The sequence below is a fragment of the Castor canadensis genome, chromosome 4 (genome assembly GCF_047511655.1).
Source record: "Castor canadensis chromosome 4, mCasCan1.hap1v2, whole genome shotgun sequence".
Classification (NCBI taxonomy): domain Eukaryota; kingdom Metazoa; phylum Chordata; class Mammalia; order Rodentia; family Castoridae; genus Castor; species Castor canadensis.
Window position 1 is genome coordinate 918254 of NC_133389.1, and position 15329 is coordinate 933582.

Below are 15329 nucleotides of genomic sequence, written 5' to 3' on the forward strand. Positions count from 1 at the left end.
ATACAAGAAAAAAAGCTGTACATCAATATCCCTGATAAACCAAAATATTAAAATATTAGCAAACCAAATCCAACAGCAAATGAAGAAGTTCACTCACCAGGATCAAGCAGCATCCACCCCAAGGATGCAATTTAACACATACAGATCAAAAGACACGATGCACCATACAAAATGAAAGACAAATCGTATGGTCATTTCAATAGATGCAGGGAAAAAAACTTTTGCAATTTAAACATGTTTGCCTGATTAAAAAAAAAAAGTCAACAATTTAGGTATAGAAGGAACACACCTAACGTAAGAAGCAAAATGTGTGACAAGCCCACAGCTAATGTCACACAGGCTGGGGTTGAGTTGAAGGCCTTTCTCTAAGACCTGGAACAAGACAAGGAAAAGGAAGCCTACTCTCACCACTGCTGTTCAACCTGGACATCCCGAAATGCAATTAAGCAAAAGAAATAAACAAAAGGAGGGGAAGAAAGAAGTTATATTGTACCTCTTTTGCAGATGATGTGATTTTATAACCAGAAAATCCTAAAGACTCCAGTAAAGACTCAGAACTAAAAAACAAATTCGGTAAATTTGCACGATGCAAAAATCAATACACGAAAATCAGTGGTGTTTCTGTACATTAATAACAAACTATCCAAAAAAGAAAAAAATCCCTTTTACAATAGCTACAAGATTTAAAAACCTAGCAATAAAATTAACCAACACTAAAACTATAAAGATGAGAACAGCTAAAGACACAAATACATGAAAAGATATTCTCTGCACTTGGACTGGATTCCATCAGAGTCCAGGACATTTCCTAACTGTAGCTGGTGAAGATGAGGACATGTAGGGAGATGGTGGCCCCTTCTGGTGATACAAAAGGGACAAAATTGACAAAGCCCCTGACGTAAGGCAATGACAATATATAACGCAGACTCAAATAAAGTACAAAAAAGTGAAGTGAATTATATAAACCACAACCTAGGAAGTGAAGAAGTACTGAGGTCTGAGGGAGAGTATACAACATCTTACAGGAAAAGCCAAATTTTGACTTGTTGATTAGCAACAATCAAAATACTTTTTGAAATATCCTTTAGCAGTAACCAAAATAATTTAAGATCCTCAAACACAACCAGTTCTTTTTCTAATTCTGTCAATGAAAAATGCATTAGGCAGCTTTAGAGAGAATACTGAAATAGTAAAATGTGACATCACAATAAGAAACATTTAAAGACAAAATCATATTCACTGGGTAAATTGTATTAGCCAATTACTTCCTCTCTAAAACTGCTAACTGAAGCACCTTTACCACCTAGATAATGGCCAAAAAATACTATGTATTTATTTCTGCCGCTGAAAAGAAGGAGATGCACCCAGACTTCAGAGCCCATGAATGTTCACACCTCCCGTAAAGCAGTGTGCAGAACCAAGCACTGAACTGACAATTAACACAACTCACTTCATTCACTAGATAATAGTGAAGTAACGCTGGCTTTCAAACTCTGGCAAATACAGCTCTGGAGAGAAGGCTGAGCCCTGTTTACATCACATAAAGGAAGCTTCTAATCTCTGCTTTCTGTGAGACAGCCTGCGGAAAGATCTACTGGGGTTTCGCCATGGGTGCCCTCAGCATGAGCAACTCCTACTAGACAGCTGCTGACACTCTCTCTCTCTCATGGCACACTCGTGTTTACAAGCCTATCTATCTGTGTGGGTGCTCAGTGAGATGGGCATAGGTCAACACAGTCCCCAGTCCTTATATCCCCTGATATCTCATAACCTGCTTGACAGTGACTTCCTCCTGTTTTTCCTTGGTGGTACTAGGGATTGAATTTAGGGTCTCAGGCTTCCTAGGAAAGTGCTGTCACTTGAGTCACATCTCTAGTCTTTTTGCTTTTAATGTGTTCTTCAGATAGGGTCTTTTGACCAGGCCAGCCTCACACAATGATCCTCCTACTCAAGCCTCCTGAGTAGCTGGGATTACAGGTATGCACCACCATACCCAGCACAGTGGTTCCCTCTTAAAGACTCCAGGTATGGAGGTGAATCAGCCCTTAGAGAAAACAAAGATATCAACAGAGGGAGACGGCAAGGTTTTGATATAAGTGGCCTAACGCATGATCAGAAAGAAACTTCCCAATAATCTTACAAAGTGCCTCCCATTTCATGTTTCTCAGAGAAAACAAGAAAAACTAGGAGAAAAAAACAAAACACTAGTAGAGGAGGCAGGAAGGGGTAGGTTTCCAAGACACCAAGAGCAGTGGACCTACACAGGCGTGTGTGGCCAAGCAGAGGAGGGAGAGCACAGCAAGTCTTGACACTGCTCAAAAGCCTGGGACAAAGCCCAGGCATGGTGGCAGTTGTCTATGATCCCAGCACCCAGAAGGCTGAGGTAGGAGGATGTTGTTCAAAGCCTCTCTATGGGCCACATAGAGAGACTGTCTCAAAAAATAAAAAACAGATCCAAAAAAATAAAATAACAAGAAAAGAACTGTCAGGTCTAAACTTTCACATCTGATCTAGCCATTCCTCACTTATTTAATCTTTGAGACCTTGTCTCAGAAAAACCCTAAACAACAATAAAAGGCCTGGGGAAAGAGTAATCACCAGGTTAAATGGAGCAAGTTCTGAAGCACCAGAGAGAGGACTTGGGCTGGGAAATAGAAAAGGTGGCGTCTCCATACAGCACATGCCTGAAGTGTAAAATGGCAGATGGAGCGAGACTCAGGAACATTGAGTCTCGTGCACACTGACAGTAAACAGACATTCTAGGGTTAAAGTGCACATTGCAAAGGAAAAGATTACAAGATTTGAATAACAAAAATTACACATTTCTCTACATCCAATAAAACTGACTTTAAAAAGCCAAGCCGACTACAGAGTAGCTCAAGTGGTAGGGCACCTGCCTAGCAAGTGCACAATGCCCTGAGTACAACACCCAGTACCACAAAAAAAGGGGGGCAATGTAGGCATGGTGGTACACACCTGCTATACAGCACTGAGTTACATAGTGAGACCCTATCTAAAAATCAAATCAAACAACATAAAAATAGTTGCCATACATTCAAGTTCATTTTAGTAGAGAAATTTTCAGGTAAAAGTGGACAAATGAAAGGTGGGAAAACAATTTATAAAAGATGGTCAATGAACAATGTAATTTTTTAGAGTAACAGGAAAAAACTGAATGAGATAGCATTTTTCAACAACTGGCAGTTTGAAAAAATTTTAATTGGTACCATGGGCAAGGATGTTAGCAGACACTGGAAATGCAGACGGGTGCACCTGACTGGCAACCAGATATCTGACAGAGAGGTCAGGCTGTGCTGGGTGTGATGGCCATGCCTGCAACCCTGGCATGCCAGAGGTGGAGGAAGGAGGACCATGAGTTTCGGGCCAGCCTGGACTGTATAGTGAGCACCTATTTCAACAAACAAAAAACAAACAAACAAAAAAGAAGTCAAGTCAGGCATGGTGGTGCCTAAACTTTCATGTCTAACCTACATATTCGTCATTTACTTAATCATTCAATTTATAGACTGCCTACCATGTGCCCATACGGTGTACCCCGCCCCTCACAAAGCAAAGATAACCACTAGAATACTGCCAGGTGCCAAAGGAAAAAAGGTAGTGGGATATACACATAAGTTAAAGCTTATGAATTATTTGTTTCTGGAATTTTCTAGTAAGTATTTTTGGACACAGTTGACCATGGGGAACTACAACCACAGAAACTAAAGAGAAGAGGGTTATCTGTAGTACTATGTGATATAAAATATGCATTGTTCCAGTTCATCTAAACTGTCATGAAAGTACACAAATGAGAGATGCTACTGCACAGTAAGCAAAGCCACTGCTTGTCTGAGTACTGGACTTCAGCAAGTGACTGAGGGCTTCAAGCTCCTCAGGAATGTCTCATGGGACAACTCAGCTTAGAACTGATACACAACCGAAGAAAAGTAAGTTAAACACAACTGCCACAAAGGAAGTCCTTTCTACCACGCAGAAAATACATCAGCCCACAAAACCCATTCCCTTTTGTGATTCCCCTAAAAGGGCACACAACACAGGGACAGTTTATAACAGGTGCTAAATAGGGATTCAAAGATCTCATGACATACACAATGGAATTTTATGCAGCCATGAAGAAGAATGAAATGTTATCATTTGCTGGTAAATGGATGGAATTGGAGAACATCATTCTGAGTGAGGTTAGCCTAGCCCAAAAGACCAAAAATCGTATGTTCTCCCTCATATGTGGACATTAGATCAAGGGTAAACACAACAAGGGGATTGGACTTTGAGCACATGACAAAAGCGAGAGCACACAAGGGAGGGGTGAGGATAGGTAAGACACCTAAAAAACTAGCTAGCATTTGTTGCCCTTAATGCAGAGAAACTAAAGCAGATACCTTAAAAGCAACTGAGGCCAATAGGAAAAGGGGACCAGGAACTAGAGAAAAGGTGAGATCAAAAAGAATTAACCTAGAAGGTAACACACACGCACAGGAAATTAATGTGAGTCAACTCCCTGTATAGCTATCCTTATCTCAACCAGGAACACTTGTTCCTTCCTATTATTGCCTATACTCTCTTTTCAACAAAATTAGAGATAAGGGCAAAATAGTTTCTGCTGGGTATTGAGGGGGGGGAGAGGGAGGTGGCGGAGTGGGTGGTAAGGGAGGGGGGTGAGGGCAGGGGGGGAGAAATGACCCAAGCCTTGTATGCACATATGAATAATAAAACAATAAAAAAAAAAACAAAGATCTCATGACTTGCATTTTCAAGGAATAATTATTACTCACAGATGGCATCCATTTCACTAGAGGATCTCAAAATACCATTGAAATATGTACATTTTTAATATAAAAATGATTAAGATTTTTATCAAGGCATTAATAAATATGAACTGAAGACACTAAAATACATAGGAGTAAAGACTCTCTTGCTGTACACAACATGGATGTTTCCTTCTGGCAAGCAGACTGGAACAGGAAAAACATGTAAGTATGTAAATGCATTCACACAAGCGCCATGTGCACACCCACAGCAATTTACATAAGGTCAAAAACAAACTTACTCACTAGGGCTTGAATAGTTGGAATGCAGAACTATTCCAAGAAACAGCTAAGTCTTTTGGAAAACAATCATCACAAGCTGTGGGAAGGAGCCAGAGCACAGAATTAACTCAACTTCCCTTCTAAACATAAAGTACCAGGTTAGCTATAAGTCTAGGTCTGGAGTAACACCATAATAGTGCTATGTCTTAGTCCTGCTGAGATCTGGTAGCTAATTAAAACAAAAAATAAATCAACAAAAACCTCTGAATTTATCCTACCTTCCTAGAACATTGCATAAACTCTTTTAAAAGCAAAGTTCTGAACTAAATGATGTTTTAATTTTATGAAGTCATCACAGTCCTTAACACACAGTAAGCAATTAGTAAATATGTGTGGAATAGTGATCTAGCCCACAGGACAACTGCAACCAAGACATACAACTTTGTACACCTCAATCAAGAATTGAAAAGAACCATGGGTACACAATTCCAACTCCTCCTGACCAGAAGGTTCAGCATCCGCTAACAGGTGGGGAGTTCTACTTCATCTCCCCTCCTTGACTCTGTTCAAGCACTGCCTCAGACAAGATCTTGACAAATAATAAAAGGAGTCATAAGCAAGGAAAAACGATGTGCAGTTACACACTGCTATGGATAATCCCCACATGGGACAAGCAGTATGTAAGAAACTGAAACAGCCAAATCAAAATCATGCCAGGGTGGCTGAGATGATATTCCACTTAAAATGCTTCATGTTTCTACACAATGCATCTTCAGGTTATTAGCACTCTGTTATTTAAAATAACAGAGAATATTTTTCCAGTTTACTTCCATAAAAAATGTGCTTGAGATCTTCAAATATAAAAGGCTCAAATGTTGCAAATATAACACAACAAATCACAGTGAAGCACAAAAGGAAGTCACCATCCATGCCATTCAAGTATTTGTTAAATATGAGAAATTCAGGAGCTAATCAGCAAATAAAGAGAATGAATTTTACATGGTGCTCTATAGTAAGACCAAACAAATGTCCTTTTTACACTTCAGATTTCACTCATGAAAATACCGTCACAGCAAGGTGTACACAGTTGACAAAATGCTGGGTTGGACATCAGTATAACCTAAGTTCAAGACCTGGCTCTGTGACTGAGGCAAGGCATTCACTGGGAGCCTCAGGTGTCTTCTCTGTAACTCAGAGATAGTACTGACCTACCCTGGATGATGGTGGTTATATTATGAAAACCATCCAACACACAAGAAAGAGGAGACACACTCTTTCTATCACTGTTACCACCACATGTAAAATTTCCATAGACATTAAAAAAAAATGGTGGCTAACTTTTTTAAAGTAAATTTCCATTCACATTTGAAATTATTTTTAAAGTATTTTGAGTTCAAGTACCACAGAAATGTGAAAGACATAACCATAATGTCTTCCTCAGGATTTTATACCATTTTAGGTGAACCTCACATAACAAAAATGAGCCACTTCCAAGCATTTGTTACATTCACGATATTGTACAGTCCGTGAGCAGAAGTCCCACCACAGAAGGAAATCCCACTCCCTTATGCAGCTGCTCCCTGTTCTCTTCTTCCCCCTGGCCATGGCAACTATCTCCATCAGCTTTCCCATAAAAGAAATCATGTAGCATGTGACTTTTTGTGTCTAACTTCTTTCTTATGGCATGTTTTTGAGGTTCATTCATGTTGTCCACAAATCACATTTTTTATACTTTCATGCCTGAATAACATCCCCCATCCATTTGTTTATTCATTCATCACCATGGGACATCAGAGCTGTTTTCACTCAACGAGATCCTTGGTTTGAGATTTTGGCTTTTATCATTTTTTAAATGGTACCCACTCCATGGTCTCTGTGATCTTAGTGAGTACCCCCTTATAAGAGGACCAATTGCTTCTTTTCTTTCTTTCATTTTTTAACCCTTCCTTTTTTTTTTAACGTTTTTATGAGTATATAACAGCTGCACAGGGTTTCACTGTGGCATTTCCATACATGCAAATGATGCACCCAGTTTGGTTCCTATCTCCATTATAAATTGCTTATTTCTTGCTGCATTCAAAATGCCTGTCTTGCGGCTTCACCAGCCTAAATACATGTCTTAGTGTGGATCTCCCCATGTGTATCCTTCTGGGGCCTGCTGACCCTCCTGAGTGCACAGATTTGTGTCTTTTACCAAGTTTAGGAAGTGTCTGGCCCTTACCCCTTGCTTATTCTCTGCCTTCCTCTCTGCTTTCCTAGGATTCCCATGATGTGGACGTGGGTGCACTTCATGTTGCTCCACCACCTCTGAAGAGCTGCTCTTCACTTGTTCTGCGTCTCAAACTGCACCATTTCAACTGGTCTAGGCTCAAGGTCACTGATTTGATGCTTCAGCCTGCTCAAATCTGCCACTGAAACCTTTCAGTGGGTTTCTTTTGTCATCTATCTCACTTTTCAGCTCCAGCATTCATCTGCATGCTTTACATAATTTCTGTACCTTTACTGTGTTCTCTGCATGTTCCTACGTCTTTCTTGGCATCTTTAAGCAATTTCCCCAGGACTTCCAGGACCATATTTAAGAAAGCTGATTTAAATTTCTTGTCTGTACGTACAATATCTGGGCTTCATCAGAAATAATCTCTATTACTTCCTTTTGTGAAGGTTTCTTTTCATGCTTCATAATTTCTAGTGGAAAACTGGGCAATCTAGTAACTCCGAAAATCAACTGCTTCAGGTATTTCTCCCCATTCTGGTATGGTTTTGTCACTTTCTCTATGCTACAGCTGTGTTTAGTGATTTTGTAAAGTGTGCATTCTTTGTTGTGTGTGGTCTCTGAAGTCTCTCTTCCATTAGCTTGTATTCAGCCAGTGTTTGAGAGGTCTCTTTGAATGTGAGGAGGGAGAAGAGGAAACAAACATAGCTTTTCCCAGTCTTCGCAGATCGGCTCTGTGGTTGGACTCTCCTTCACTAGCAAGTGGCTCAAGCCCTTTACAACTCTGTCTGAGCCTTCACTTTCTCCTTGCACTGACCTTAGAAATCTACCACAGACCAAAGAACCTCTCAGGTCGTTACTTATTGTTCTTCCAGTTCTCAGCCTGCATATGGTTCTCAGAACTGCCCAGGATACACAGAGGCTTCTGAATGTCCAAGCATCCCAAAAACATTCTCTCCCCAAGTTTTACTGCATGGCATTTGACACTCTGGTGTAGGGCTCAACTGTAATCTCTTACCCCTTGGAGGGCTACTGTGTTTGTTCTTTAGCCTGACATATACCTGAGAAGTGCCTGCTGCCTTTCCACTTTTCTGCCCTAAATGACTTCCAAGTTAGGTGAGCAAAAGATCAGCAACCTGGGTTACTCCTTCGAGTCATCTACAGATTGATTAGAGAGTCAAATACCATTCCATTTAAATAAGTTCTGCTCTCAAGCTGGGACCTGGACTGCCATCTTGGAGACTTCCTGGAGAGGGGCTGGAGTAAGGTCAATCACAAAAAGAGAACCAAAAGTTTCCAATGCCTTTTGCTTTGCCTTCCCAGATTCAGCAATCGTAGGGTGCTGTCATGGTTCTGCCAAAGTGTGCCTGGGCATCTTCTGTATGTGTGTTGAAGTGGGTAGGGTGGGGAAGGAAGACACGTGGAGCTGCCAGCTCTGCCTTTTCAATGACACCACTCTTCTACTTAGTGTGCAGTTAAAAGTACAAAATTAATATATCAGAAACAAAATTTGTGTTCAGCCCAAACGCCACAGCGAAAACGTTTTTTTACACAAGCTAGGATCTATACTATGCTCTAAGAAGCCACTGTGAAGTTATACTAAGTTACCTGGCCATTTGGGGGTTCTTTTCTGCAAAACTGAAGTTTACATTCTTTCCTAAGACTCATCCTTTCTCCACCAATCATCACAGCTCTTTAATAAATTTCAGTTCATTGGAGAAAGAACAGTCTTTTCAACAAATGGTACTAGACAACTTAAAATTCATGCAAAACAGTTTGGACATGTATCTCACAGAAAACGGTACATGAAAATGAACCACACACCTAAATTTAAGAGCTAAACGAAGGCATGTAATGTACTTAATTTAGGTGACAAAGTAAAAAAACTGAGGTTTGTTGGAAGTGGCATGTCTTTAGTGGAAGATGGACAGTATCACTAGGAAAATGGACCAAGCATCTGCAGTACAGTGCTGATTCTCTGCTTCCTGAGTATTTCCAGTTTCTACTCAATAGTGGTCTCCTTGCAACCACACACCTGCAGACATCAAGGGCCAACTGTATCTGCAATCATAAATTTAACAAGGGACTTGATCCGTAATATCTAAAGAACTTTAACAACTTAGCAACTGAAAAAACAGTTGAGTTAAAATCTGGCTCAGGGGGGCTGAGCACACCTGCAATCCCACCTGCAATCCCACCTGCAATCCCACCTGCAATCCCACCTGCAATCACACCTGCAATCCCACCTGCAATCCCAGCTACCTAGGAAGCAAAGACAGAAGGATCATGGTTCAAGGCCAGCTGGGCAAAAAGTGAGCCAGATCCTCTTGAAAATAAATAAATAAATAAATAAAGCAAGCTGGGCCTAGTGGTGCACACCTAATATATGGGAGGTAGAGGTAGGAGCTTCATGGTCTGAGATCAGTCAGGGCAAAAGTGAGAAATCCTATCTGAAAAAGGTCTGGGGGTACAGTCAAGTGTTAGAGACAGCATTTATCTGGTAAGTGCAAGACCCTGAGTTTAAACCCCAGTACCACCAAAAAGAAAAAAAAGGGAAGAAAAGTGAAGGATCTGACAGATGACTACACAAAGAAGATATACTGTGTCCAATACAACTTCACACCCACTGCCAATCAAAAGGCAAGCATTAAGAATGCTGGTGAGGATGTGGCAAAACTGAAATCCTATACTCTGTTACTGGAAATGCAAACTGATGCAAGCAATCATGAACATAGGGTGGTCATTCCTCAAAGTGCTAAACATGGGGCTGGTGTCTAATGTCAGCCCAAGGAATATAGCCAAGAGACATGAAAATAGCCTTCAGGAAAAAGCTGCACACAAATGTTCATACCAGCATTATTCACAATAGTTACAAAGGTCCATCCACTAATGAACAGATAAACAAATGTGGTGTATGGTACAGTATAATGTTACTTGTCAGCAAAAACAAAGTGCTGATTCATACTAACCTAAAATTGTCAAGTGGAAGAAGCCAGTGACAAAAGACTGTTTAGTGTATGATTCCACTTACATGAAATGTGAAATGTCCAGAGTAGGCAAAACCATAGCACAGAAAGCATAGTAGTGGTTACCTGGAGGTTAGGTGGGGAGTGAAGGGGAAAGAATGAGGAATGGCTGTTACACACCTACCACCATGTTGAATGGCGACATTTATTTTACTTCAGATGCTCAAAGGCCTTCATACTCAAATATAGATTAACACCATGGTACAGACATCAGCCTTTATGAATATGTTCAAAATACAGGCAATTTTCAATAAAGTGATATTGGGCTTCACAGAATATGTGTATATACCAGTTGGGTTTCACATGTGTCTAAGTACCGTTAACAGAATAGGTAAAATAATGTTACATATAATTTGATATATACATGTGTCTGTGTATATGTGTTTGTGTGTACATAATATGAATATATAAATATGTAAATATACACACACACATACATGTAAGCATCTAGAGAATGAACAAAATTCTACCCTAAAATTGAACATGGTATATAAAAAATTAGATCTGGATACAACCACATAATGCTATTTTCAAGAACAGAATTAGATGTTTTCTTTTGTCATGTTAACTCTAAAATGATTACACCAAGCAAATGTTAGATAGGATTACAAGTGTCCTCCTAACCTCTTACTGTGAGCTTGCTATATAGTTGTGAATTCACTTCCTTGTCTCGTTGAAAACGACGGAATTCATCAATTGCTTCCCGTGTGATAGTAACAGCCAGGACAAATCCCTGTAAACAAAATAAACTATATTAGACAACAGAACGAAAAAGCACGGGAAACTCTCTATTGTTTAGCTTCCCTTTTTCCTTCAATTTACATTAACATCTAAAATAGAAAATAAATGGTAACAAGACAAAAAGAATGAATTAAAAACTACAAAAGTGATATAATGCACAGTAAGAGATTTACACCCTTTAGGACTGAGTGCAGTGGCTCACACCTATAAATCCCAACTACTCTAGAGGCAGAGATTAAGAGGATCACAGTTCAAATCCAGCCTGGGCAAAAAGTTAGTAAGATCCCCATCTCAACAAATAAATAGGCGTCATGGCGACCACCTGTAATTCAAGCTAGATGGGAGGTAGGTCCAGAATTGCTGTTGGGAGGGTGGCCTGGTACCATATAGCGATACCCTGTATGAAAAATAACCTGAATATAAAAGGGTTGGAGGCTTGGCTAAGTGCTAGACCTTAAATAAGGTCAAGTCCCTTAGCTAAAACCTCAGTACTGACAAGAAAAAAAGATTTACAAACCCGTAGAATATCCAAGAAAAAATGTTAATTTCCTATCATATTTACTTTAAACCAAACCTGGGAAAATATTTATAAAAAATAAGCACTCTTCAGTAAACTGATGAATTATATTCAGAACACTTAGGCATTCTAATACAAAACTAACAATGACTGATATAAAAGTCTTCACTGTTGCAACTTCAATCTTTCTCATAGATCAAAGCATTTAAATAAAAGGACACACAACAATTCACAGATATAGTACTCACACTGATCAACCATGTTCTATGCCAGCATCTAAATGGACACCTACCAACTGATGACCTATGAGGAAACCTGCTGCCTCACTAACACATGGTAACCTCCATTTCTTTTAAGGCTGCACATGTAACTCCTGACATGTAACAAGGATATTCTACAAGTCAATGTTCCCATGATTAAATAACAAATATCTTCAATAGGCTTATGACTGATGACCTTGCTTCAATCCACTGTAAAAACAGAATACTAGATGGATTTCCATTGAAAAACCAATAATCTTGAATTCTACTTTTTTTCTTTTCTATATGATCAAATGGCTGTCAGCACACCAATGGAGGAATTGTCTCCTACAGTCACTGACTCAGCAACTTCTCTCCAAGGACTAAAAGTCCTTGTGTTGAGGGTGCAGCTCCTCTTTCTATTCATGATCAGGCTGACAACCTTTCTGGCCCTCTGCATCTCTCTTTGGCTACAAATCCATATGCCCATTCTCCCTAATCATAAACAGCTCCACATCACTTTCAACCCTGACTAAGCTGCCCCTTGGCCATAAAAACTATCTATCTCTAAGAACACGAAGGTCTCTCCTCCCTTAGTCTACACTTTGCAACATGGAAGTCTTATCACTACCCATTACTCTTTGCCTCATCTCATCTCTCACTGCAACTCAATTCAGACTACCCTCCAACAAGACAGACTTGCCAGCCCCTCTGTATTAGCCATTGTTCACCATTCCCTTCCCATCCACTTCTGCACCCCTGTGGCTTTTTGGACAGAGCCACCTGGAAGCTTCTGATGTTTATGCACTCTTTATCCCATCCCTCCGCAGGCACTGGTCCACAAGTGGTCAGTTCTCCACCCATCCACTGACATCATCCATAAGTAATGCTACAGTTTTCCTCCAGCAGCTGGCTGTGCTCCACACCTTTCCTGCCTGACCACTCTGTACGTGGCAAAGGAGCTGGGCTCCAGTTCTCCTCAGCTACGCCTACATCGCCACTGAGCCAGAGTCCCCTCCCCAGCCTCATTCCCATCAAAATCATTGTCTAGGGAAGGGAGACCTACCACCACTGCCCACTGGTTATGCTCCTTTCAGAGAAGTACAATGCTGCCCAGCACGAAGATTGGGAAGATCTCTCACCCTGTGTCCCACTCAAGGCTGCGTTACCCTCCAACTCCAGGAAGCTGGAGGGTAACACAATCTCTGAAACAGTATGTGTCTCACTGGGTCTTTGCCAGTGTAGTTCCAGCGTTAATGGAGGCTCTGCTGTGAGAAAGACCCAAGCCATTCTTCAACTCCCGAAAACGAAATTATAAGCAAGTGGTAATGTAACCATCACAGGCCTTAGTCCCCCAGAACACACTACTGAGGGGCAGACTATGGCCCTCACCTAGGTCCCTTAACATATATATATTTCACGTCATAAAAGCAACTTCTTTCAAGAACACAATTTGTTTTCTAGTATGTTTATAAAACCATGCAACCATCACTACATCATAGTTTTAAGAGTATTTTTATCACTAGAAGAAATTAGTTCGCTCATTAGCAGTCACGTACATCTCATTCGCTCACCCACACCCACCCCAACCCTGTCCTTGGCAGCAATTATCTACTCCCTGATCTGTAGATTTGCCTATTCTGGGTGGCATATTAACTCTATATTTAAAATTACCACACTCTAATCTCACCAGCTGAGAATCAGGGTTCCGACTTCACCTGAAACCCTCTCAGGAACACCTGTGCCTCTGCCTTTTTGATGACAACTACACTGCTAAGTGTGACTCCAGACCGTGAGTTTGGTTTGCACTACCTAATGACCTGGAGCATCTTAAGTTCGCAGAGGCCATCTCAGTATTTTCTTTGGGTAAGTGTCTATTCACATCCTTTTCCACTGAGTTTTCTCTTACTTGTTGAGATGTAAGAGAATTAAATTACATAATATGGATATAAATACCTTGTTAGACACGTAACTTACAAATATGACTGTGTGTTTTCTCTCATTCTGGGTTATCATATTACTTTTTTATTTTTTTGAGAGTACTGAAGTTTGAACTCAGGGCCTTTCACTTGCTAGGCAGGAGTTTTACCACTTCAGCCACACTCCCAGTCCTTTTTTTGCTTTAGTTATTTTTCAGGTAGGGTTTTATGTTTTTGCCCAAGGGTAGCCTCACACCTCGATCCTCCTACCCAAGGCCTCCCAGGCACTCGCCTGGCTTATTGATTGAGATGGGGACTCACTAACTTTGTACCTGGGCTAGTCTCCAACCACAATCCTCCTGATCTCAGTCTCCTGAGCTGCTGGGATGACAGGCATGGGCCACCACACTGGCCCTCATTTTACTTTCTTTTTTTTTTTTTTTTGGTAGGCCTGGGATTTGAACTCGGTGCTTCAAGCTTATAAAGCACGGGCTCTACCATTTGAGCCATACCTCCCAATCCATTTTGCTTTGGTTATTTTGGAGATGGGGTCTCAGGAACTATTTGACCAGGCTGGCCTTGAACCACAATCCTCCTAACCTCAGCCTCTCAAGTAGCTAGAATTATAGGTATAAGCCACTGGCACCCAGCTCTTTTTGTTTTCTTAATGGTGCCCTCTGATGTGCTAATGTTTTAAATTTTGACAAAATTCAATTTACCTATTTTTTCTTTGTACTTGGGCTTTTGGTATCCAAGGTCACAAAGATCTGCCTCTCTGTTTACCTTTAGGAATCTTAATAGTTTTAGCTCTTACATTTTGGTCTATGGCCCATTTTAAGTTACTTTTTATGTTCAATGTGAGGTAGGAATCCAACTTCATTCTTGCACTTATGGATATCTAGTTGTTCCAACACCATTTCTTGAAAAGACTATTCTTTCTCCATCAAACTACCTTGGTATCCTTGTTGAAAATCAACTTGTCACAGAGGCAAAGGTTTATTTTTGATCCTCCAATTGTATTCTACTACTCTGTAAACCTAGCTTTACATTAGTACCACACTGTCTAATTATCACAGATTTCAAATGGGAAAATATGAATCCCCCAACTCTGATCAACTTTTTCTAGGACATACAAGCTACTCTGGCTCCCTTGCATTTTCATGGCAATTTTTGACTCAGCTTATTAATTTCTGCAGAGGGAGGGAGGGAGAGAGGGAGGTGTGACCTTGATAGGATTGAATCGGATCTATAGATCAATTTGGACACGAGGTTAAAATAAACTGAATAGAAAGAACAAGAATGCAAGAGTTTATGAAGAAAGCCCTAAAGGCTGGGAATGGAGCTCAGTGACACAGCACTCGCCCAGCATGCACAAGACCCTGGGTATCAGTCCCAGCACAGGAAAAAAAGAAGAAAATCCCTGCTGAAGAACATTTTCTCTGATTAAAGAAGAGACACCCATATGAATTTTAGAATATACATTCTTTCAGTTTCCTGTAAAGAAGTTTCTTTAGGACTAGTAAGTTTAAAAATATCTATAGTGAATGTCTGTGGATTTTCAAAGTTTTAAATGTTTTTCTGAGGTGAGTTTGGGTTGAAGTCTGCTTCTTGGATTTGAAGGTGAGCT

At 40.4% G+C, this 15329-nt stretch overlaps 1 protein-coding gene across 8 annotated transcripts in view; it reads right to left on the reverse strand.

Moving 5' to 3' along the window:
* Atp9b (ATPase phospholipid transporting 9B (putative)) overlaps positions 1-15329 on the reverse strand; it is a 234565-nt gene that overhangs the window by 184568 nt on the left and 34668 nt on the right. For 6 of the 8 annotated variants that reach the window (XM_074069605.1, XM_020163739.2, XM_020163736.2 and 3 more), the window contains one exon: positions 10911-11019. In XM_074069605.1, the coding sequence (XP_073925706.1) occupies positions 10911-11019 (109 nt within the window). Of the gene's footprint in view, positions 1-3227; positions 3410-10291; positions 10353-10910; positions 11021-15329 lie in introns of those variants that run through there. The other 2 variants (XM_074069610.1, XM_074069609.1) reach the window with 2 other exon arrangements.